The sequence below is a fragment of the Perna viridis genome, chromosome 7 (assembly GCF_037379345.1).
Source record: "Perna viridis isolate PV_CMFRI_1.1 ecotype Kerala chromosome 7, ASM3737934v1, whole genome shotgun sequence".
NCBI lineage: Eukaryota > Metazoa > Mollusca > Bivalvia > Mytilida > Mytilidae > Perna > Perna viridis.
The window spans coordinates 42,870,756-42,895,312 of record NC_142451.1 but is presented as its reverse complement, the minus strand read 5'-3'; the positions used below and the strand labels follow the sequence as shown (position 1 = coordinate 42,895,312).

The 24,557-nt window shown below is 33.6% G+C and overlaps 2 protein-coding genes across 4 annotated transcripts in view; one reads left to right on the top strand and one right to left on the bottom strand.

Annotated features, from left to right (window-relative positions):
* LOC148612800 (uncharacterized) overlaps positions 1–23,865 on the top strand; it is a 29,227-nt gene extending 5,362 nt beyond the window's left edge. Inside the window, exons 6-10 of the mRNA XM_088594543.1 lie at positions 7,731–7,822; positions 9,849–9,939; positions 10,288–10,417; positions 11,020–11,177; positions 12,229–23,865. Of these exons, the coding sequence (XP_088450669.1) occupies positions 7,731–7,822; positions 9,849–9,939; positions 10,288–10,417; positions 11,020–11,177; positions 12,229–12,357 (600 nt within the window). The 3' untranslated portion in view covers positions 12,358–23,865. The remainder of the gene's footprint in view (positions 1–7,730; positions 7,823–9,848; positions 9,940–10,287; positions 10,418–11,019; positions 11,178–12,228) is intronic.
* The window catches only part of LOC148612799 (uncharacterized), an 18,991-nt gene continuing 16,969 nt past the window's right edge, over positions 22,536–24,557 (bottom strand). Inside the window, exons 2-3 of one of the 3 annotated variants that reach the window (XR_015924495.1) lie at positions 23,693–23,865; positions 22,536–22,669 (exon numbers count right to left, since the gene is read on the bottom strand). The gene's annotated coding sequence lies outside the window, so the exon portion shown is untranslated. Of the gene's footprint in view, positions 22,670–23,692; positions 23,866–24,557 lie in introns of those variants that run through there. The other 2 variants (XR_015924494.1, XR_015924496.1) reach the window with 2 other exon arrangements.

The window sequence follows — 24,557 nt, the reverse complement described above, 5'->3', positions numbered from 1 at the left end:
GTTTGTTTTTTGGTATGTGGCCTTATTATGAAGAGTTATAGATTAAGTTTGACTTTGGTTACGGTTGAAAGATTTCTGTAGAAGTTATGGACCTTGGTCTTAGAAAATTTCCATGAATTTACAGTTTTCCGCACTGCTTTTCTGTAATGCTTTTGCCAATTGATTTTATATTTTGTATTTAGTCTTACTATGAAAAGTTACAGGTTAAGATCGATTTTGGTTATGGTGGAATGCTTTAATGGAAGTTATGGCACTTGGACTTAGAAAATTTCAGTGAATTTATAGTTTTTTGCATTTTTTTTGTAATGCTTTTACCAATTGAATTTATCATTTGTATGTAGTCTGTATGAATAAAATGAAATTGTATGAAAACTGATTTATTCAACGGGTCATGGTTTTCCTTTCCTCGTTTGTCTACCCTGGACTTGACTTGTTATGAGCAACTCGGCGGGTGTTTCTAGAAAAACAGAGGACGCTTACCCTACTGGTGCACCTGGTCCATGCTCCCAGTTTTTAGTGGAGTCCGAGTTGCTCATTTACTTTTGTTACTTTGTATGTATGATTTTAGTTACTTTATGTTCTTTGTTGTGTATGTCTGTTTTTCATGTCTGGTCCTTGTCCTTGGATTACATTCTTTTGATTACCGCTATAACCTTGGTTCCCTTGATTACTCTTACTATGAGAAGTTACAGATTAAGTTTTTATGGAAGTTATAGCCCTTGGACTTCAGTGAATTTAAAGTTTTTTGCACTTTTTTTTCCTGGGAGGACATGGAGACGCTGTTCTTATATTTTTATTCATATGATATTTGGTACATAGATGCATTATCATGATATAATGCAAAGTTCATTGCAGTGTATAGGAATCATTCTGTTTCTCTTTCTGTCATTGCAGATTTGTGTCTAGGCCATACCGTTTCCTTCTTCAACATTACCATTCCATATTTAACTCATTTCATGTCTGGGACACAACTTTTTTTGTTTTTTGATGAAGGCTTTCCATATTCAGTGTATAGGAGGATTACCTTAAGACAGTGTGTCAGCTTCATTCATGACCTTAAAATGACAATGACCTTTGAACTCATTGTTTAAATTTAAGTTTAAATTATTGGATTTTTTTCTATTTATACCACATATCACCTGATTCTGTCCTTGAATGGTTTTTCACCATAACATTGACATGTTTAAGCTTCAGTGACTCAAATCAGCATAAACATATATAGGTGGCGGGGGGTATCCATGGTGAATTTTACTCACAGTATATTTCTAGTTTTGTATATCATACCCCATCAGTCCCACATCAGTAATCTGTCACTGTAAATCTTCTAAAACTATATAGGATTTAACTTAGTTATCAGTGTATTTTCTCATTATATCACATCCTTGGTTAATGATGAAATATATCTAATAGCTCCTGTTTAATGGTGCAAAGTAGACATTTCATGTGTGTTCAAACCAGTTTTTGCTCAATTATCATTATTTTTTTTCATGATGTTATGATTCTATGTGGGCTGTGTCAGACACCATTTTATGGTTGAATTTGTTCTACTCTGTGGTTTTTTTTAGAATGGTATCCTCCACATCTTTACATACTACACATACTTGCTCTATTGTTCGGAGTTGTGACATTTCAAGGATGTTTATCCAGCTGTGCTCAGTAAAGTATTGAATTACATACATGTACTGTAATCAAAATACTGTTTCAATGAAAACTGTCATAAAGGCCATAATTAAAAAATTCCTATATTCTCACCCCCATCCGCCCTGATTTTTTAAAATTTTCAAAATGCATTTTGAAAAATTGATACCCAACTCAAGTATCTTGAAAAATATTCCTTGTCTTTTCTTGACCTGATTTATAATAATTATCATTTAGTAATTTTTCAATGACACATGCATTTTGTTAGAACTTTTTCAATACGTTTGTGCTGGTAAGCGCAAATAGATGATGATAGCAACATTGAAAGCTTGTTTTCCAGGCACAAGTTTCTGTTACTGTAGGTTAAAAATAAAAAAAATTAATTCGTCTCCCTGCCCATTTTTTTTTTTTTAAATGTTGGATTAGAATCTAGGAATTTTTTCATTATGTCCTAAACAGAGTCCTTGTAGATTGAAGGATTTGTTTGGTTCTTAAACAGCAATGAAGGAACTTCTAAAGTTGTCTGGTTTATAAAGGTTTCTGTTAATTCAGGGTTTTGTTCCGACAGGTTTTATTGTACAAATGGACAAGGATTTGATGGAAAATAAATTTTTGCCCCTTTAGGTAATAGTAAATAGGAGGATTGGGTAAAGGAGGAGAAGTGCTATCTGTGGCACCCCCAATGAGCTTACTCTTAAAGAAGAATAGACATAATATCCAGATTGTGGCACTTTGCATACACATTTGGCCACTTTGAATTATGGTCAAGTTTTCCGAACCCCCAAAACAAAGGCTTTCCACCTAAACAACAAACTTTAAAGTTATGTACGTTGAGCTTCAAACATCTTAGCTGACTTCTAAGTGTGGTATTCTTAGTCCTCTTTTATAATAAGCTGCTATTATCTTAGGTTTGATTCATCACCTGAGTCCTGTAAAAGTTCCATTGTGATAGAAAAATTAAACCAAGTTACTTAATTATGAAAACTTTGTTAAAATATTTATGTGTACAGTAATGATTAACTGTATTGTCAATAAACTTCTTAGTTGCGTTTAATTAATTTTTATCGTATTTTATACAAAAGTGGACTTGTACTAATCCTTTTAAGGAAGTAGACGAGCTTTTTACATCAATCTCATGTAAGCATCAAAGTAACTTAGACTGATTTCATTCTGTTTCAAATGAAAGCTTGGTGAAATTGGGTATAGTACAAACATACAACTGATTTAAAGAGTTATGTCCCTTACCTTAGGTCTACCTCCTTAAGTTTTTTCAAATACTTTAAGTACAGTTGATTAAAACTAGTCCATCTCAATTGATATTTTAATCTTTTAAGCCTCAAATGAAATTGGCATGAAAGATGAATGAGATCATGTTTTTCCATACATGGCCACTGATATAAACCTAAAAAAACTGTGAGTAATGCTCATGAACTTGATACCCCCACTCCCCCATATGATAAAATGCATCATAAGACTCAAAATATGTTTGGGTGTACAATAGAAAAATATGATAAAGATTCTGTGAAAGTTTTATTAAATTCCATCAGTGGTGTGGGAGGCGTAACGGATGAGATGAAGAAATGGGTATTGCTCAGGAAGGAAGGAAGTGTGGACAGGACCGACACCCCTATCTCTATATACCTGTGGGAGGTATAGTAATCAGTAAATTCTGTTAACCCTGTTTCATATGCAAAAATATGTAGCACCTGAGTATTTAATGTAAAAATATGTAACATCTGAGTATTTAAGGCAAAAAATGTAACATCATAGTATTTAATGCAAAAATATGTAACGTCTGAGTATTTAATGCAAAAAAATGTAATATTGATAAATGAATAATGGGTATAAATGAATGAAAGTTTTAAGTAGGTCATTGAGTGCCAATGGTACATCAGTTTTCAAGGATGATGACTGTGATCTACCGTCTATGTACTGGATTCCTAAACTCCACAATAATCCATACAAACAACGTTACATAGCTGGATCTGCAAAATGCAACCACTCACAGCTGTCAAAGAGGGTTCGCAGTCCTACCACAACACTTGTTATTCCTGTAGTGGTATTAATTCAATGTGGATTCTGAAAAATTTTAAAGATCTTTTGGAGACATATCAGAATATAATAGCATTGAAACCTATGATTTTTCAACACTGTATACTTCTATTCAACATGCTCAGTTAAAATCCTGACTTAAAAACATTAGACATTGTTGTTTTTCCAAAAAAGATGGTACACCTAGGTACAAATATATAGTTCTTGGTAGAGATTCCTCATACTTTGTAAGAAATAATTCCAAATCATCTTTTATATATACAGAAGAAGATGTTTACAAAATGCTGGAATTTTTAATCAATAACATATTTGTCCAGTGTGGTGGACACGTTTTTCAACAAATGGTCAGCATTCCCATGGGAACAAATTGTGCTCTACTTGCTGACCTGTTCCTTCACTCTTTTGAGGCTGACTTTATAGCTGACCTGGTCTGAAAGAAAGAATATCTTTTGGCTAGATCCTTTAATATCAGTTTCCACTATATAGATGACATATTACCTTTAAACAATCCTAATTTTGGGGATTTGATACATCGCATCTACCCTAAAGAACTTGAGAAAAGGATACTACAGACACTGTAAGGTCAGCCTCGTATCTTGACCTACACTTAGAAATCGATGTTAAAGGAAAACTATTGACCAAACTTTACGACAAACATGATGACTTTTCATTCAAAATTGTCAACTTTCCTTTCGTCTGTGGCAACATCCCTTCAGCACCTCCATATGGAGTGTTCATATCACAACTCATATGTTATGCCAGAGCTTGTTGAGACTATGCAGACTTTTTGTATTGTGCTAGAATTCTAACAAATAGGCTTCTGGAGCAGGGTTATATTGCTACAAGATTGAAGTCGTCACTACAAAAGTTTTATAGCCGTCATCATGAACTTGTGGATCATTACAGTGTATCCATCTACGCCATGAAAACTGATTTGTTCAACATGTCATAGTTTTCCTTTCCTCTTTTGTCTACCCCAGACTTGACTTTTTATTAGCAACTCGGCAGGTGTTTCTAGAAAAGCAGAGGACGCTTACCCTACCGGTGCACCTGGTCCATGCTCCCAGTTTTTAGTGGAGTCCGAGTTGCTTATTTGCTTTTGTTACTTCGAATGATATTGGTTACTCTATGTTCTTTGTTGTGTATGTCTGTTTTCCATGTCTGGTCTTTGTCCCTGGATTACATTTTTTTGATTACCGCTATAACCTTGGTTACCTTGATTACTCTTTGACCAGTCAGTCCATCCGTCAGTGCGTCCGTTAATCCATCATCAGTTTTCCAGACTTTTTTTCTAAACGCTTGCAGATATTGACATGATTTGGATATATAAGTTCACCATGATAAGTTACAGGTCAAGTTTAACTTTCGTATTGATCCGATGATTTTTACCGAAATTACGAGCCTTGAACTTAGCAAAATTCACAAAAATAACAGTTTTCCAGACCTTTTTTTCTAAACACTTGCAGATATTGACATGATTTTTGGTATATATGTTCACCATTATATATTACAGATCAAGTGTACGTTTCGTTCCACTCTGATGATTTTTACCAAAATTATGGGCCTTGAACTTAGAAATTTTCACAGAAAAAAAAAGTTTTCTGAACTTTTTTTCTAAATGCTTACAGATATTGATATGATTTTTCATTTCTGTTTAAATTCATCATGGTTACTTCCAATTATGCCAATTCACTTTCCAAGTTACAGGTCCAATTTACATTTTGTTCCTCTCTGATGATTTTTACCAAAATTACGGGCCTTGAACTTAGCAAAATTCACAGAAATAACAGTTTTCCAGACTTTTTTCTAAACGCTTGCAGATATTGACACGATTCTTAGTACAGAAATTCAGCATGGTAAGTTACAAGACAAGTTTGTAGTTGGTTCTGCTCCGATGTTTTTTACCAAAATTACGGGTCTTGAACTTAGCTAAATTCACAGAAGTAACCGTTTTTCGGACTTTGTAGATTGTGACATGATTTTTGGTATATAAATTCACCATGATAAGTTACAGGTCAAGTGTACATTTTGTTTCACTACAATGATATTTACTTTGGATTAACTAAAACTCAAAGAAATCACAGTCTGGAGTTTGAAACTATCATTCTGAGGAACAGAATTTAGTTGGAAGATAAAAGTCTAAAGCCTAAAAACACTCTTATACCTTTTTTATCGGGGTCCTTCTACATGTATTACTCTTACAAACAAATTTACTTGAGTATCCAACATGGGGACGCATGGGGTATGTGAGTGCGCTCACTAAGGTTCTTAAATTTAGGTAGCCTTAAAGGACTACTAATTGAAATTTCTGGGCAGTCCTGTCTCAAATTAGGTAGGCACAGAACTGCCGCACTACTGTTAGTGTTGAACCCTGACCTGTTAATCCTCCCTCTCCTTTTGGGTCAGTTTCCCTCTTTCATAAATTTCTCCCCCAAAATCTCCCTCTTAGCAGAAATATTGCACAAATTATGTTCTAAATGGCCTATTGAATTGATATTAATACAAATTTCATCATCAATGAGCTCAAGTTTTAGATTATATTTCTCTTTATTTTTCAAATTTTCCAGATGTATTTTTAGGCATTTTTGTTGCTTCGTGCAATGAGGATTTTAAGATAGAATTATTTCTAAGGCAATTTTTGGAATTACACATCTTTTTCTAAGGTTAATAATTTTGATATTATCAACAATAAATGACAGAAAACCAATTACAATCAGTTACAGAAAGTAGTTCTTTCATTAAACCACACCCTTAATATTTAGACCAGTCAGCATTTCAGAACTGGAATATCTCTGGGGACCAGAAATATTTTTTCCACATCAGTCAGGAGGTGTAAAAATCAATTAAAATTAGAGGAAGTTCATTAACCTGTGATATTTTTACCCAATTTTTAAATAGAAACTTGTGATATTTTGGAATTAAAAAAAATATTTTGCTATAGAACACAGGGTCACAACCTGAAGTATTCAGAGGATAATTCTTGATACCAAGTATGGTCAGTGTAAGCTACAGTCTAAATGAGGATTTCAGAATTTATAGACAAAATTTACTCAATTTTCATAATACATTTGTACTCAATCAGAGTTTACACTGACAATGACAGAATACACAAATGTCTTATAAAGACAGACTACTGTATATACAAGCTGAATCTGTCTTACTTTTCCTGTGATAACTTAATCCCAAATGCAAAGGGAGGCAATTCCTTTTTAATGACGAAAAACTTGTTTTGAACAGAGTACATGGGTCAACTAAACCATAGGTAATTTAAATAGGATTCTGTAGACAATTCAGTTTTTGAGAGATGCTTTTTTTAATTTAATGTGAAAGTCTGGGGCAGATCCAGGATTTCAGATTAAAATGGATTTAAATAGAATTGTAGGCCAAGCAAAGCAAGTAAAAACAATTATTGTTGGTTGAATTTGTACAAAATAAAAATTGAGATAACATGCCCAAAAAAAAATTTTGCATTTTTTTTTCTTTGTGGAGGGGGTTACATGATGGTTGAATCAGTTATTGGTTGTCACAAATTCTTGTGCTAAATGTAGTATTCAACAGACAGCCTGATATTTTCATTTTTGCTATTTCAGTGTACAGTACACTGAAATAGCAAAAAATGAACATATCAGTCAAAATAAGATGATTCATAGTAACCAACTAGACCTGTTCTGTATTTTTTTTTATTACATTTCTGTATGTTTTGTATATGGTAATACTGTGAATCCTGTCTTAATTGAACCCTGAATAAATCTGTCATTACCAAACTTGTTCTGAAATACATTCATATCATTTTCAGTGCATTTTGAACATGTGTATACCAAACATCTGTTAAAACAGGACAAATACATAAGTCTCAAGTGATTGAATCCTATTTATGACATCTTTCTTCTTCCCAGTTACTAGGAGAAGTTTACCATTATAGCTCTCAAGTGATTTTATCCTAGTGATGACATCTTTCTTTTTCCCAGTTACTAGGAGAAGTTTACCATTATAGTTCTCAAGTGATTTAATTCTAGTTATGACATCTTTTTCCTTTCCAGTTACTAGGAGGAGAAGTTTACCATTATAGTTCCAAAGTGATGATGAAAGATCCATTTATTGGAGGAAGACAAGAGTGGCATCAAGATTATGGGTAAATTTATCTGGGATGATTTTGTTCTCTTATAGTTGATTTCCATTTTTTTTTTCAAATTTAGTTTCTACTACAGTGATTGTTTGTTATACTGTATTTATACTACCAATTATGCCAATTCACTTTCCAAGTTTTACTTGTAAATCATCCTCAGTAACTTTTTCCTATAGTGTTTTTATCTCATTGTTTTTCACAAATAATATATATTTACAATGACATGAATGTATGACCATTAAAAATGTGAGTATTTGGTTCACATTGATACATTGAAATCTAGCAACACCAAACCTCATTTTGACTTATTGATTAGGTTCTCACTAACCACTTCTAACGTTTCCATTACTTTACATGTTAAAAAAGTAATTTTCAAAGTCTCACAGTGAATTCCCAGGACAAATGACATCTTAGAGTTGCATACTGTTGCAAAGCTTGGAAAATAAGGCTTCCAAAATCATTATGCTAATGGTATGATGATTGTAGAAATTCTTCACAAAATTTACTTGAATAGATAATACTGAAAATCCACATTTTTACCTGTTCTGCTAACTGACAGCATGGAGGCAAATTACTCACACATGTAAACAATATTCATACACTTTTGTAGTTAATTACATATATGATTTTAAAGTACACATTCTCAGCTTTATTTTGACTACTTTTAATCATAATACACACAAATAATGCACTTACAATGCATATGTCTAGGTTCAGTGTGTTTTTGGTACTACATGGGGGGGGGGTGGCCATTTGACCCGGAAGTGGTTAGTGAGACCTTAAAAACATTTTATGAGTTTTTATGTTTTTCTTTTTTTACATTTTATGAAAGCTTGTGGTATTGTGAGTCTAATAAGATCAAAACTATCAAAATCAGACATAGGACTACAAAGAAATGGTCATTTGTATATCATGCCCCTCAGTGATATTTCCCCTAAATTACTAAAAATTACAATTTTAACTAACTTGTCACACCAAATTGATACGTATGATAATTCAAGAAGTTGTAATAGTAAATATCATTTATCATTATAAAAAAAGAACAGATTTCAACAATTTATATCATACCCATTTTGTTACTGTGTGATTCTAAGTCTGTGCTGTGTGACTATTTGAGTACTTTGAATATCCCAAGTAGTGACGTTGTGTATTTCATGGATGACGTCAAGTTATGAGTCACTGTTACTGATAAAAATCTTGTTGCTATGTTGTTTTTTAAAATACCTTGCACAATGCGCCTCTTAAACTATAGCCAGATTACCAGTATCACTATACTGATTTTATGCGAAAATGGAAATAATGACCAGGAAAGGCAATTTTCCTCAAATTATGCATTTCTCTGAAATATGCCATAATTTTTTATGGTCTCACTAACCACTTCTAACGTTTCCATTACTTTACATGTTAAAAAAGTAATTTTCAAAGTCTCACAGTGAATTCCCAGGACAAATGATATCTTAAAGTTGCATACCGTTGCGAAGCTTGGAAAGTAAGGCTTCCAAAATCATTATGCTAATGGTATGATGATTGTAGAAATTTTTCACAAAATTTACTTGAATAAATAATACTGAAAATCCACATTTTTACCTGTTCTGCTAACTGACAGCATGGAGGCAAATTACTCACACATGTAAACAATATTCATACACTTTTGTAGTTAATTACATATATGATTTTAAAGTACACATTCTCAGCTTTATTTTGACTACTTTTAATCATAATACACACAAATAATGCACTTACAATGCATATGTCTAGGTTCAGTGTGTTTTTGGTAGTACATAGGTGGGTGGCCATTTGACCCGGAAGTGGTTATAGAGACCTAGAACGGTAAAGGCAATTATTCAGCCTGCATAAGGTCTAAATAAATTGTAACTGATATAAAGGAACTTCAGAAGATGTATGATTTAGACTGGTGTCTGTTTTGTTTAGGGTTTGTTTATCCAGGTATTATTATACAAATGTGCCAGTATTTTTTTTTAAATATGGTGTACAACACAACTTAAAATTTTATCTTATAATTCATTTTTAGGTATTGGTATAAGAATGGTCTCCTATTCCCAGATGCTCTCAGTGTATTTATCCCAATAGACAGATGCAATAAGGCTAATGGTTGTCTCCAGGTATTCTTAAAAGATATATCATTACAATAATTCTGCAAAACAATTCCATCTCTCTGTCAAATTTAAGCACAACTAATTCTAAGTTGTTACTCACAGATCAATAAAGCTTTAAAGCTGCATACATTTACATGAAGCAAGTTGAAACAGTTTGCAAGGGGAGATAAATTAAATCTAAAACGTTTATCATCAGAAAAGCAGTTTTACTCTGAGTTATCGAACCTGTCATTACTAAAATTGCAAAATATTAAGATAATCTCATGAAGTAATTTTCTCCAATCAGTATCTGCCTATTTACCATTTCTCTCTGTATACTTTCCTTATCCAATTTAAATGTTTCCCTTGTTGTAGATTTTACCTGGATCACACATCTGTGGCCGTATTGAACATGGTATGATAGCAGGTCAGACTGGAGCTGATCTTGACAGGGTCAAAGAGTTAGAGAAGATTCTCCCGAAACATTATATAGAAATGGAAGCTGGTAAGTTTAGTGTTCAATGTAGCCTAATTGCTTGATGAGTTACTCACTGAAACCAGGCTTAGATTTAAAGCTGAAGACTTTATATTTGTACATATAAAGATATAAAGTTTAGAGTAATCTGACATTAAAGAATTTCAGAACCCCTTTGGTTTACAGAGATGTTTACTTATATTGATTTTCTGTACTTTCTACGAATTTTAACTGCAAATTTTGTTCTACGGACTGTGAATATCTCCATACTACCTTTGTTAAAATTTCTCAAAGTTTAGGATTTTACGGTTTATTTCCATAGACTACTGTGAAAAGCACGGATTGTCATCAAGTAGTATAAACAGATCTGGGTTTAGATAGATTTTTCCATGTATATTTGGTTAACGTGAGACGCTTTAAACCTGAAATGCTCTAAATAACCTCCCCATTCCCCCATCCCCTCCCCTCCCAACAAAAAAACATGTCTACATGTACATTTTTGTGAGGAGAATGATGGGATCAATTATACCAGATTTTCATGTTTGGTGGGGTTCAGTATGGGGAAAACACAATGACAATTCTATCCAGGAGCATAAATATACTACTGAAGTTCATGCTAAATTCCTTTACAGGTGATGCTTTGTTCTTTCATTCCAATGTCCTTCACTGTAGTGACCCTAACGACAGCCCAAACAGAAGATGGGCATTTATAATGGCTTATAACATGGCCAGTAATAATCCTGCTGAGAGCCTGGCACCACCTTTTCCCAGATATACAAAACTAGAAAAAGTAAGTGTTAAGTGTTGTGAATTCAGTATGTCTACTTTCTTGCCAGATAAAAATTGGTAGGGCCAACTACTGTAAAAATACTGTTATTTGTGGTGCTATTTTTTCATAGTTTAGGAATGAAATTTCAGTGTGTAGATTTATTGTTTCAAGGATTTTACAACTCTATCATAAACATAAATATTTAACTTTATATTTTCCATTTGCCAAACCCATGAAAACCCAATGTGCACCTCACGATCAATAATACTCTCTCAGTATATCTCTAGATTATGAGATTATTAGATAAGTCACAATATTAAGTTCTACATTTCAGAAGACAGAGATGGGTTTTGTCAATTTGGGCTAGTTTAGATTGTCAACTTCTGGGCAAAATAAAAAAAAACTTTCTCAAATAGAAACCGTTGCTATGAATATAATATTAAAATCAAAGTACTCATGTACGGAATCAATTTATATCTATCGTTTGAATTTTTATGCCTCAAATAATCATCAAATTGCAAAAATTTGGAGTAAAAGGAAGTTCGGGATCAAATTCAAACTTTATAAACATAAGCTTCTTGTTGTAAATAGTTAATGTTGAACTCTTTGATTTATTTTTAAATTTACCATTCTGATTACGAAAGAAATTACAAAAAAAAAATGCACACACCAATTTCATAATGCATGGTAGCAGTGCGCCAGTTTTCATAACATTCAGGTTCAATGTCAGTTAAATTGAACACCTAGATGAATGAACACAAAACTCTTGGACATACTGCGTAATTGAGCTACAATATACTAGTTGGCCTTTCCCAGTTTCTTCGATCTAAGGAAAAAGGAACTAACATTATCCAAGAATATACAATATGAAGAAATGAATTGGAATCTCAAACTGTCATTTATAAATCTTGCATGATTTCTTTAATTATATGCCTGAAAAATAGCATGTTATACCAAGGCAAATTGTGAATAACAAAGAATCCTGAGTGTCTGTCCTTACTGGTAAGTTGTAAACCATTGAGGTTCAAAGAGAATATAACAGTTTTAATTTTACTTTTTAATTTTTTTCTAGGTGCCTAATTCTGCAATATTGGAGTGTACAAATGAGACAGACTTCAGTGGAAAGGACTTTTTAGACCCTACAGAAGACAAAACAGTGAAAGCTGATTTATCAAGGCCTATGGACACCGCCAAGGTGTAGGGGATATGGGATATCAGTTTTTTTGGGAAGGGCAGCTACAGATTACATTTGGTGCTAGGTAGTTACTGAATCAGGACCAGTGTGTAGGTTTCCAACTTTCTGGTTTTTACCCTAATATTGTCATTTGTTATATAGACTTTCTTTTTGACTGTACATTTTAGCTACTGCCTAGATTTTATCAGTTCGGTAATTCATTAGTGCACCAAAGTTAAACATTGTGGCTTGAAGGGACTGTGGTCAGTTTGGCAAAATTTTTTAAGTGTAAAATCTGTCCTATAATGACTCATCGTGCTGTTATATATCACGGTGCCATTACATACAACTAGTTTTACACTTATGACTTCGTTGTGAAATGGACTACTGGATCATTAAATTATGTAAAATATTTAAAGAATGCCTAATGAAATAATGGCCACTCAAAGATAATTTGTTGGTTCTCAGAGATTTTTCCATAGGTGTGGGTGTAAAATATTTCTTTTTACTTCTTTTGCTCGTAAGATGGCGATATGGTTGCTTATTACAGTTTGCTCAGCAATATGGGGAGAGGGTGTCCAGGATTTCAGGTAATGGGGCCTAAATAGGAGTAAAGGCAGAGAGATTCAAGGCAGGGCTATTTTAGGGGATAGAATTTGAAAAAATCAAGATTTCATGCAAAAAAAAAATCTAATTTTTAGGGATGTGTTGAACACCCAGCACACCTTTCCTTGGATCCATGCCTGCTCAGGAATTATAAATGTTGAGTGAGATACTTTGTTGTTGTATAATTTATTTATATAAACATTAAAATTGGTAATTAGCCATACTCAGTAAAAATAAGGAAGGGCATAAGAACCAGGAAATTATTTTGAGTTGGCCTATTTTGAATTGCAGTGAAATCTGTCTAAACTGAGCCTTCTTTGTACTTAAAAATTGGTTTGGTTTGGACAGGTGTGAGATCTACCAAGGTTTAAAATACATTTAAACTGATATAAAGGTGTCTGGTTTAGACAGGATTTTTTGCCATGGTTTGGTTAAGACAGGTTTCACTGTATACAGACAGGTTGTAAAAAAGTATGTAGTCACATTCCAATGGTAAATAATGATGACAAAAAAATTACTTCAAGGTATTTTACCGGTAATGATTTTTTGTACTTGACTTTTTATGAGCAACTCTGCGGGTGTTTTCAGAAAAGCAGAGGACGCTTACTCTACCGGTGCATTTTGTTGCTGTGTATGTATTATTTTAGTTACTTTTTGTTCTTTGTTGTGTTTGTCTGTTTTCCATGTTTGATCTTTGTCCCTGGATTACATTCTTTTGATTTCCACTAGAATCTTGGTTCCCTTGCTCACTCTTATATATGTACAGTTGTTAATGGGTCATGACTCTTTATTATATGACACAGAAATTTTTATGTAAGTAATCTTTCTGATAACACCACTTCTGACTGTGGCAACAAATACAGTAAAACCTTCTTGGTTCAGTATAGACAAGTGTTTAATTTACCAAGGTTTAAAATACATTTAAACTGACCTAATTAGATTTTTAAAAATGCCTGCTTTAGACAGGTTTTTGGATTTTTCAGGTTTCAGTTAAAACAGGTAACACTGACTTAGATTTGTTATCAGAGGAGTGCATGCAATTAATGAACTATTTACATTTATTATTTTTAAGAGAGGGACTTGTAGCAAGTCTTTTCTTACAAGAGAATCTGAGATTTACCAATTCTGAATAGTCAAGTCTTCAGTTGTAAAAAGTGCAATAAAACTACTTGTCCATATGCCGTTTTATGTTTTTAAGATAAACTTTTTTATGACTAAGAATATATTTTCTTTGAGATGCTTTAACAATTTAAAAAAAAGACATATTTTATATATCCATTCAACAATTGAGTGATATGTTGGAATTGCCTTGTTCATCCAAATTTTGTGGAAATTATTTGATACCTTATGGATGGATTGAATATTTGGCTTTATATAAAAGTGGCATATGTTGTAAGCAATTTTTGTTGCTAGCCAATATTAACTATGGGCTTTCCCATTTATTAGCTCACCTGGCCAGAGGCCATGAGAGCTATTGCTATCACTTGGCGTCCGGCGTCGTTAACAATTATACAAAACTCTTATCCTCTGAAACTACTTGACTGATTAGCACCAAACTTGGTATAAATGTTCCTTGGGGTATCCTGCATAGAACTGATGTGGGGATTTTTGATTCGTTGAAAAACATGGCCGCCATTACTAAAAATAGAACATAGGGGTCAGACAGTAGTATTTCATATATATCCCCCAAATCCATTAGGTTAAGCTAAATTCTGACAGAATAAAAGAGTTTAGCATGATGAGATCTATCTCTGGTTAAATTTTGGTTTTAATCTGTTAAGCCATGTTGGAGTTATTGCCCTTTTTCAATGATTTTCGCTATTTTTAATGTTATTTCTTTCAAAAATCTTCTCTTCTGACACTACTTGACCAATTGAGACCAAACTTGTTATGAATATTCCTTGTGGTATTCTGCATAGAACTGATATGGGGATTTTTGATTTGTCGAAAACATGGCCGCCATTATTAAAAATAGAACATAGGAGTCAGACAGCAGATTTTTGCATATATCTCAAAAATCATTAGGTTTAGCTAAATTCTGACACAAGTTAAAGTGTTTAACATGATGAGATATATTTCTTGTGGTATCCTACATAGAACTGATGTGGGGATTTTTGATCCGTCAAAAACATGGCAGCTGTTTCTAAAAATAGAACATAGCAGTCAGACAGTAGTTTTTCGCATATATCTCCAAAACCGTTAGGTTTAGCCGAATTCTTTCAATAGCTGAAATGATCCTTATTATTAGGACTACAAAAGTCATCAGGGATAAAAGTTGTCAGATGACTCCTTGTAAGAGTTATTGCCCTTGAAAGGGGAAAAATGACTCTTTTTTTTTAAACAGTTTCCAGTCAATATCTTGAAGACTGATAAATTAAAAGAAACTTTCAATTGTTGAAATGATTCTTATGATTAGCTGTACCAAAGACTTCTAGAGTCAAAATTGTTGGATGGACAACTTCTTGTTAAATTTATTGCCTTTGAAAGGCAAAATTCAACCAGCTGGGAGATTCAGACCCCTGGGAGCCTCTTGTGACAATATGTAATGATGTATACTGGTCAAGGAGTAGTTCTCGCCAACTAATTTCTCGTCCTCTTCTGTGAAACAAGTTCATGCCCAAAAATTAAGACAAAACGTCTGTGAGATTGCTGACATTTTGCTCTCAATAATGACCTATTTTACAACGGTTTTTATGAAGGACTAACATTTCGATGAGCAGATTGGTCAGAGGTGCTCATGGTGCTTCTGACTTGAAAATAAAATGGCGAGATCTACTCTCTGACCAGTTAACTTTTTGTCGAAAATTTTGCTTCCACTGGATGGATTGATTTAAAGTTTAGTATGTGGATTTGTATAGATGGGATATATATTGTAAGCGATTTCTTTGCTATCAAATATTAACTTCCTGTTTTGTGGGACTTAGCCATTTTTTTAATATATGAAAAAGTATATAAAATTTTCATCACAAAATTTTCGGCTACCACTGGACGGATTGATTTCAAATGTGGTATTTGGCTATATATAGATTGGAAATATGCTGTAAGGGTTTTTGGTTGCTGTACATGTCCAATATCATGACAACTGCCTGTACAATTTCAAAGGGTATACATATCACTACAATGCATGCAACTACAGTACAATTTCTTTTAAATATTTTTCGACGGAAAAACGTTGTGTATGTACTTCAGTTACATTTTATTGAATTAGGTAATATGCTTCTTTCCCCTAATCATAATACAAGATGGGGATTAGATATGCGCGGTGTCTATCCGTCTGTTCATCACACCTTATAAGTTCTCTCACACAGGTCTACATTTCTCAACGTATATTTATAATTTATACCAAATAATACTGTCATGAACACCCCCCCCCCCAAGAAATTCGAAAATCAACTATGACTGGGTAGTATACTATTGTGAGAGGTAAAAACTGAAATTTCAGGCTGGGGGTTGGGACTTGGACCACTGTTCTTGTTTTCTTATTTGTTGTACATTATTTCCTATTTTCTGTTTATTTTATTGAATGAGATATAAGAAATGAGCCATTGTTGCAAAAAAAAAAAACAAAAACAAAAACAAAAACGAAAGAATGATCTTGAATCAGTGGTCATAACGCAGGATGATTTTCAATGTTGTTATTTTATATTTTGTTAAATTGTTTTTGCTTTTAGTTTTGTTATAAGATGTGACGATGTACTTTGAAGGGTGTTAATTGTTACGTGTTTCCTAGCTATTTTCCTTATGATTAGGCCTACAAATGTCTAGATTGGTTCAAAGTTTTCGGACGACTTCTTGTTAGAGTTACTGCCCTTGAAAGGCGAAAAATGACATTTTGTAGTTTCCAACCAGCATCTTGATAACTTTAATAGATGAAAAAAACTTTGAATTGATTAAATCATACTTATGACTAGGCTTACAAAAGTCAAGATTGGTTCAAAGTTGTTAGACGACTCCTTGTTAGAGTTACAATTACCGTTGAAAAGCGAAAAATTAGGGTTTTTTTTGCTGTTTTTAGCCAATATCTTAAAAACTATATAAGATGAGGAAAAACTTTCTATTGATGAAATACTCCTAATGATAATGTCTTCTAAAGGCTTCATTGAGTCAGAGTTGTCTGATAACTGTTAAAAGGCGCAAAATGATGTAAGTGAGCGATTTAGGTTCCTGGGACTCTTATTGAGAATAAATGTTTTGAATTTTAAGAACTCAGACTGCTATTTTAATTAATCAAGATGACTGTTGTCTCGTGCTTCTAGTCGTAGCAGTTCTCATTGTTAGTTTTATTATTCCCATTTTAAAAAGTATATTCAAGAAACAGACGGTTGGAGGGTAAAGTATTGTTTAATATTTTATATGTTATACGTTTACTATTGCAGTATATTAAAGATAAAGTATGCTAAGTAGTTAATATTACTGTTCGGCACTTGCATACCACTCAATTCCTGTGCTTTATCGCTCACACGCTGGTGCAACTGGTATAACTCTCAATGCCCTGTATGTTGTCCCCTTGCATGCCGCTCATTGCCTGTTTTTCTCTCCAGTTGAATTTATATTCATATATTGTTAAAGCATGCTCTCTTATTCTATATGTATTCTATATGTGCATATTGTATTTAGGATAGGACTAAATAAGTATGATTTACTTTCGTCCAATCCATTTTGTTTTTGAGCAAATGAAATATGTTTAAACTAAACCCATTGCCCTGTACTTTGTCTCCCACGTGCATGCAGCTCTTTGCACTGTACGTTGTTTCCTACTTGCATGTCGTTCAGTGCCATATTCGTTGTATCACGCTTGCATAATTCTTAGTGCCATGTGCGTAATCTCCCACTTGACTAACGCTCAATGCCTAGTGCATTGTCTTTCTTTTGCATAACGCTTATTGCCCTGTGCGTTGTCCCACACTTGACTCTCAATGCCCTTTGAATTGTCTCCCTTGTTGGATAACGCTCTATGCCTTGTGCAATGCCTGTTGCATTTGTTACATGTACGTTCTTTTTCTGTTATGCATAACGGTCAATGCTCTGTGCGTTGTCTCATGCACTTGAATAACGCTTTATGACCTGTGCGTGTCTCGCACTTGAATAACGATTAATACCGGGTGCGTTGTCTCCCTTTGTATGGCGATTAAAGATCCGTGTATTGTCTCCTGTTCGTTTTTTATAATGTATGTTATGTCGTGAATAGTTGACATTTTGACCTTGATGTTCTTGTAAACCGGACGTAAAGAAGGATGAGCGGACGTGGACCCTGTGTTTACCCCTGTAATTGAAAAAAAAATTTGCATATAAAAGTACTTGTAAAGTCGTTTTTATACGACCACAAAAAATGCGGTCGTATAATGCTATGGGGCAGTCGTCGTCGTCTCGGGGCACTTCGTTTCCGACCGATAACTTTGTGGTTGACAAATTTTCTGAAATTTTTAAGTATATCAATGAGTGCCAATGCTACATCAATTTTCAAAGACCGCGATGTAGCATAAACATTGTCTACTATACATGACAGATACTTTGTATGTTGTTCTTCCAGCAGACGAAGCCGAAAACAACATTGGTTTTGTCTGCAAAACGTATTACATCCAATGTTTATTATCAGAGGTAGACGTAGACAATAATAGCAGTGATAAGACCTATACTGCCACTACACTCTCAAAAGAAGAGATAGTGGATAACCCTAAATCTGTGCTATCCACTTTTGGTCTCTCTACCAAAGATTTTGATTGTGATTTACCGTCAAACCTCTTTCAAAACTTTTAACTTCTATACTCACAGCTATCAAAGAGGGTCTTCAGTCTTACCACAACACTTGTTAACTCCCGTAGAGATATTAATTCAATGTGGATTCTGAAAAATTCCGAAAGATCCTTTGGAGACCCTCAATTCAGGATTATTATCAGAATATAATAGCATTAAAGCCTATGATTTTTCAACATTGTATTCTTCTGTTGCTCATACTCAGTTAAAATCCCGACTCAAAAACATACATCGTTTTCTCTCTAAAAAAGATGGTACACCCAGATATAATTATGTAGTTCTTGGTAGAGATTCCCCATACTTTGTAAACAATAATTCCAAACCATCTTCCAAATATACAGAAGATGATGTTTTTTCTTGAATTTTTGATCGACAACATATTTGTCCAGTGTTGTGGACGCGTTTTTCAACAAACTGTCGGCATTCCAATGGGAACAAATTGTGCTACTCTACTGGCTGACCTTTCCCTACATTCTTTTGAGGCTGACTTTATAGCTGATCTGATCCGAAAGAAAGAACATCGTTTAGCTAGATCCTTTAATCTCAGTTTCCGCTATATAGATGATGTACTATCGTTAAACAATCCTAGTTTCGGGGACTTGATACATCGCATTTACCCCCAAAGAACTTGAGATAAAGGATACTACAGACACTGTGAAGTCAGCCTCAAATCTTGACCTACACTTAAAGATCGACCGTAAAGGAAAACTATTGACCAATCTTTACGACAAACGTGATGACTTTTCATTCAGAATTGTCAACTTTCCTTTCATTTGTTGGAAATCCCTTCAGCACCTGCGTATGGAGTTTTCATATCACAACTCATGCGTTGTGTCAGAGCTTGCCGTAACTACGGAGACCTTTTGTATCGCGCTAAACTTCTTACAGTTAGGCTTCTGGAACAGGGCTATGTTGCTACAAGATCGAAGTCATCACTATAGAAGTTTTATGGTCGCCATCATGAACTCTTGGATCGTTACGATGTATCCATCTGCACCATAAAAAACTTATTTTTTCATCGTGTCATAGTTTTTCTTTCCTCTTTCGTCTACCCCGGACTTGACTTTTTATGAGCAACTCGTCGGGTGTTCTAAAAAAGCAGAGGACGCTTACCCTACCGGTGCACCTGGTCCATGCTCTCAGTTTTTGGTGGAGTCCGAGTTTCTCATTTGCTTTTATTACTTTGTATGTATTATTTTAGTTCATGAATGTTCTTTGTTGTGTACGTCTGTTTCCCATGTTTGGTCTTTGTCCCATGATTGCTTTCTTTTGATTTCCGCTAGAACCTTGGTTCCTTTGATAACTCTTTGATATGATTTTACTTACTACTAAAGGAAGGTTCCTATTTAATTGCCACTACCGTTTTAGTAATGTTCTTTGTTGTGTATGTCTGTTTCCCATGTTTGATCTTTGTCCCTGGATTGCTGCCTTTTGATTTCAGCATTTTGATTTTTGCTTTTACAAATTAGTAAAAGGGGCTAAAAAGGGTTAAAATGTGTTTTATTAAAACCCATATAGAATGTTTTTTTTTCGATTTAGATTATTCTGTTTCTATTGTGTTCCTTATTTAGTTTTGGTAAACAAACGTGTCAAGCAGATATGAAGTGTTTTAGACTGTTTTCAAGTTAAAGAGGGTCAAAATTGAGCAATGCCTGAAAAACTTTTTTTTATTCTTGGTCCGATTTCGAACTTTTTTTTATTGGATTCCTCATAAAAATCCCTGCCAGCGCTTTTAAATTAGACTTCAGATATCTCTTATGATTTTCGAATTATCAGGGCCAAAAGGGCCACAACCCCCAAAAAATCGACTGTATATTTTTTGGTCCGATTTCGAAAATTTGTTTTATTGGATTCGTAAATAGACTTTTTTTTATTTTTTTGTCCGATTTCAAAATCTTTTTTTTTTTTCATTGTATTCCTCATAAAAATCCCTGCTTGTGCTTTTAAATCAGATTTCAGATATCTCTTACGGTTTTCGAATTATAAGCTTGAAATAGGTCATATCGTGGGATTTGCATTTAGACTACAGCGACATCACCTTTTTGACGACTATGTTTATTTTGACTACATCATGGTTATTTTGGGCGGGTGGTATCTTTTGTTAAGTCGAAAATAAAAATTCTATAACAGCAAGACGTCAGTAAATCGAATATTTCTTCCAAGTTCTTTCAAAAAGAAACTTCCATATTTGAAACTCGCGATGAGTTATTTGCGCTGATCTTATAACATGTTTCTCTGTGCAAAATCTATACTCTGAAACTCTGCATGGAAGCATATTACTCAGACTTCTTGGTTAAACTTACCGTTAGCCGATGCTAAACGTATGTGTCCTATATACGTCCGGGCTATCATGTTCTATAAGCCATTGAGTTAGGAATACGAATAATCACTAGTAATCAGGGTTTGACACTAACTTCATTTGTTGGGTGGCCAACAGAACTACTTGAGAGGTAAAACAGGTAGTCTGCAGATGCTAATTACGGTTCTGTTGTTTAAATAGATCTTATGAAAAATAAAGCAAAATTTAGATAGCCCATAGGACTACCATGATTTTTTTCAAGTAGACCTCTCCAAAATTACAGTGGCACAGGACTACTGGACTACTGTTAGTGTCAAAACCTGTAGTTGTTATCACACAAGTATCGTATTCGGGGTGTTGGGAAAATTATGTAAACTTGAAAGTAAGAGGAAGACTAAGTTCTTGAACTTCCCAGTGAGCAAACGTGAAAACGTCCATTACTTCACAATGTTATATCTAATACAATATCTTTAAATATTCTCTGATTAAATAACAATGAAGTCGATACATTAAAACATTCAAATTAGAAGTGGAAATAGAGGGATATATTAATCAAAGTGCTGAGGCACTGAGTAAAGGAAGACCTCAAAGTAATCAAAAATATTTATGTAACCAAACTGTAATCTAAAAAAAACTATCAAAACTTAGTCCTAAAAGAATTGGTTTTAATGCAGTGCATATATACAATCCGTTTATCTATGTATTTTTGGACCTTCTATTGGTATTCCTGGCTGTACATGTACGTTTATGTCCTCAAATTTCTTGACACTTTACATTTAAATCAGCATTTCTTACAAAATATGAATTCCACTGAGAATCACTGACCATCAATATTCGATGAATTTTCAAAGTAAGAATGGATCCACCCTTTGAAACTTAGGTTTGGAGATGCGTGAAGTAGAAATGAATCCCGCACCCTGGAGGAAGTTGAACAATGGCCTAATCTCAAGGGAAAAATCATGACCAAAATACTTCATGTTTGTGCTCACTTTGACGTGGATTTAAAAAAAAATTAAAACTTAAATTTGTCCTTGTCATTGTCTAGATTAGGCCATGGGTATAACTTCTCAAAACGTATTTACAATAAACGATTACCTTTCTCTAGGAATTTTTAATTCAAACCAGGATAAAAACTCTTGTAAAAACTACTATGCAGTTTTAAAATAAAAACAACTTTGTAGCTCAAAGATTTGAGCAATTTAAGATTCGTATTAAGTTGGAAAGTCAATGATATAGAGATGTGGTGAATACAGAGAATATGATGTCATTATCACAAATTCATTCTGAGAATAAATCTTTTTTTTTTCTCTCCAAAACAAAACAAAAATTGCAAGTGAACCCATACCCCATGAGTACCACTTTTTATTACCAATCACTATTGCGCTAAAGCTGAGTGTTTTATACCTGTCTGCCTTCAATAATGTATGTGCATTCCTTTCATTTTTTCTGCATGCTTTCACAAATATGTAAAGTGCTAAGAAATCAGGCTTCATGTTTTTATAGTTTTTTATTAAGATGTTGACATATACATTTACAGCTGCTCCATGCTACACATACATGTACCAGCACTTGAGAATCATGAACTTTCTTTCATGCTTAAATAGTGTCCCACCAAAGAAATGGTCTGTTTTACTTTTGCTTCTTCTCACTTCATCTAGTGAAATTTCTAAGTGATAACCACTGAAAGAAATCAAGGAAAAAAATCATAACAGTGTCTGATATATGCAAAACGTTACAATGTAAATTCATGAAAATATACATGTATTTTAATCATATGATATGTAGCAACCTCCTTTTGTTGGGAAATATTGTTTAATGTACATACGATTTCGTGCAAATCTGGCAAAAATAAAGGTTGGGTAGTTATTATATATAACAGTCCCAGGTTTTTACTGGTTTTTAAACCACCTGGTCAATATTCTCACAGTGGTCAATACTTGTCCATTGAAAATTTGCAAACAATAATTTGTCATTATTCATAGTTTTTGTCCCACATTAAAAATGTTAAAAATAGTATATATCTACTATATTTCTGTGTTCTAAAGTTTTATTCTTAAAAATATTTCTATTAGGTGTATTTATTAAGAAAAAGTAAAAGTAGAACAGGTTACTTTTCACCTGTCAAAACACCTGTTAAAAACAACATCCCCTCATAACCAGAAATAAAATAAAAAGTGGTTGGAAATTATGAGTTTAAAACATTAAATTAAAGTCATTTCATTTACCAGACAAAAATCTTCTAAGTACAGAAAATGGAAAGCTTGCTAGGGATATTGCATTAGGGCTTCTTCCATGTATGATTTTAGCTACCTGCTGATTTATAATGTTTGGACCCCCATTTCAAAATCTCTGAAAGTTGATTTATCTATGAGCAATTAATGTCAAAAAGTAAAAGTAGAGACCAAATTAGATACATGTATTACTATATTACAAATATCATAATTTTATGTATGGAATCTTTATTTGATACTGTACTGTATATGCCAGTAACCATAGTTAGAGTACATGCACATGTATTTTTGTAGTTTTCAATGTAAATTTCTTGTTCACAGACATACAAATGTAAACTGCAAGTTTTGGTAAGAAATAGACTACTGATCTATACTAGCAATGTTTACAGTATACATATCACCAGTTTGACAATTTTAATAACTGTGTACATACAAAGTGTATAAATAAATAATTTATACCTTCAAAACTTACCTAGTACAGTGTACATGTATGAATGTCCCTGAAAATCAGCTCCTAGGAAAGGTCTGCTTTTGGTAGCCTTGATATCCAACACATTTTCAATGCACTTTCATGGACATTGAATTTCTTACAAAATTGACTGTGTCTTTCTTGTGTCATGGAAATCCTGTTTCTTACTTTATTATCTGCATTCAAAATAAATGTATCTGCTACTGTATATCTTGTCAATGTACTAATAAAGAACCATATTGGTAATCAATAATGACTTGCATGGATATAATACACATGTACATTGTATTACTATTTCTTTAATTTCCATTCTGAATTGTACATACCAAAATCTGTATCACATGCAGTAGCAACAGATGACATATATCAACTCAAGGGCCACTGGCCCATAGGGTGCTGATACTGCATATCAAACAAATTTTTGCATGTCATGTTCATTCTATCTTATATTTTAACTATACATCAAGTGTGTTCTGTGTAATGTGTGATATACAGTATGGAATATATATCTAGGAGAGTGATATAGGGTATGCAGTACATGTCTATGGGTGTGATATAGAGAATGCGATATAGGTACGTGGGTGTAATATATTTCTATAGGTGTGATATAGGGTATGTGATATAGGTCTATGGGTGTGATATACAGTATGCAATACGGATCTAGGGGTGTGATATACATTATGAAATATGTCTAGGGGTGTGTTATATGGTAGGCGGTATAGGTCTAGGGGTGTGTTATATGGTAGGCGGTATAGGTCTAGGGGTGTGATATATGGTATGCGGTATAGGTCTAGGGGTGTGTTATATGGTAGGCGGTATAGGTCTAGGGGTGTGAATTGCGGTTTGCAATATAGGTCTAGGGGTGTAT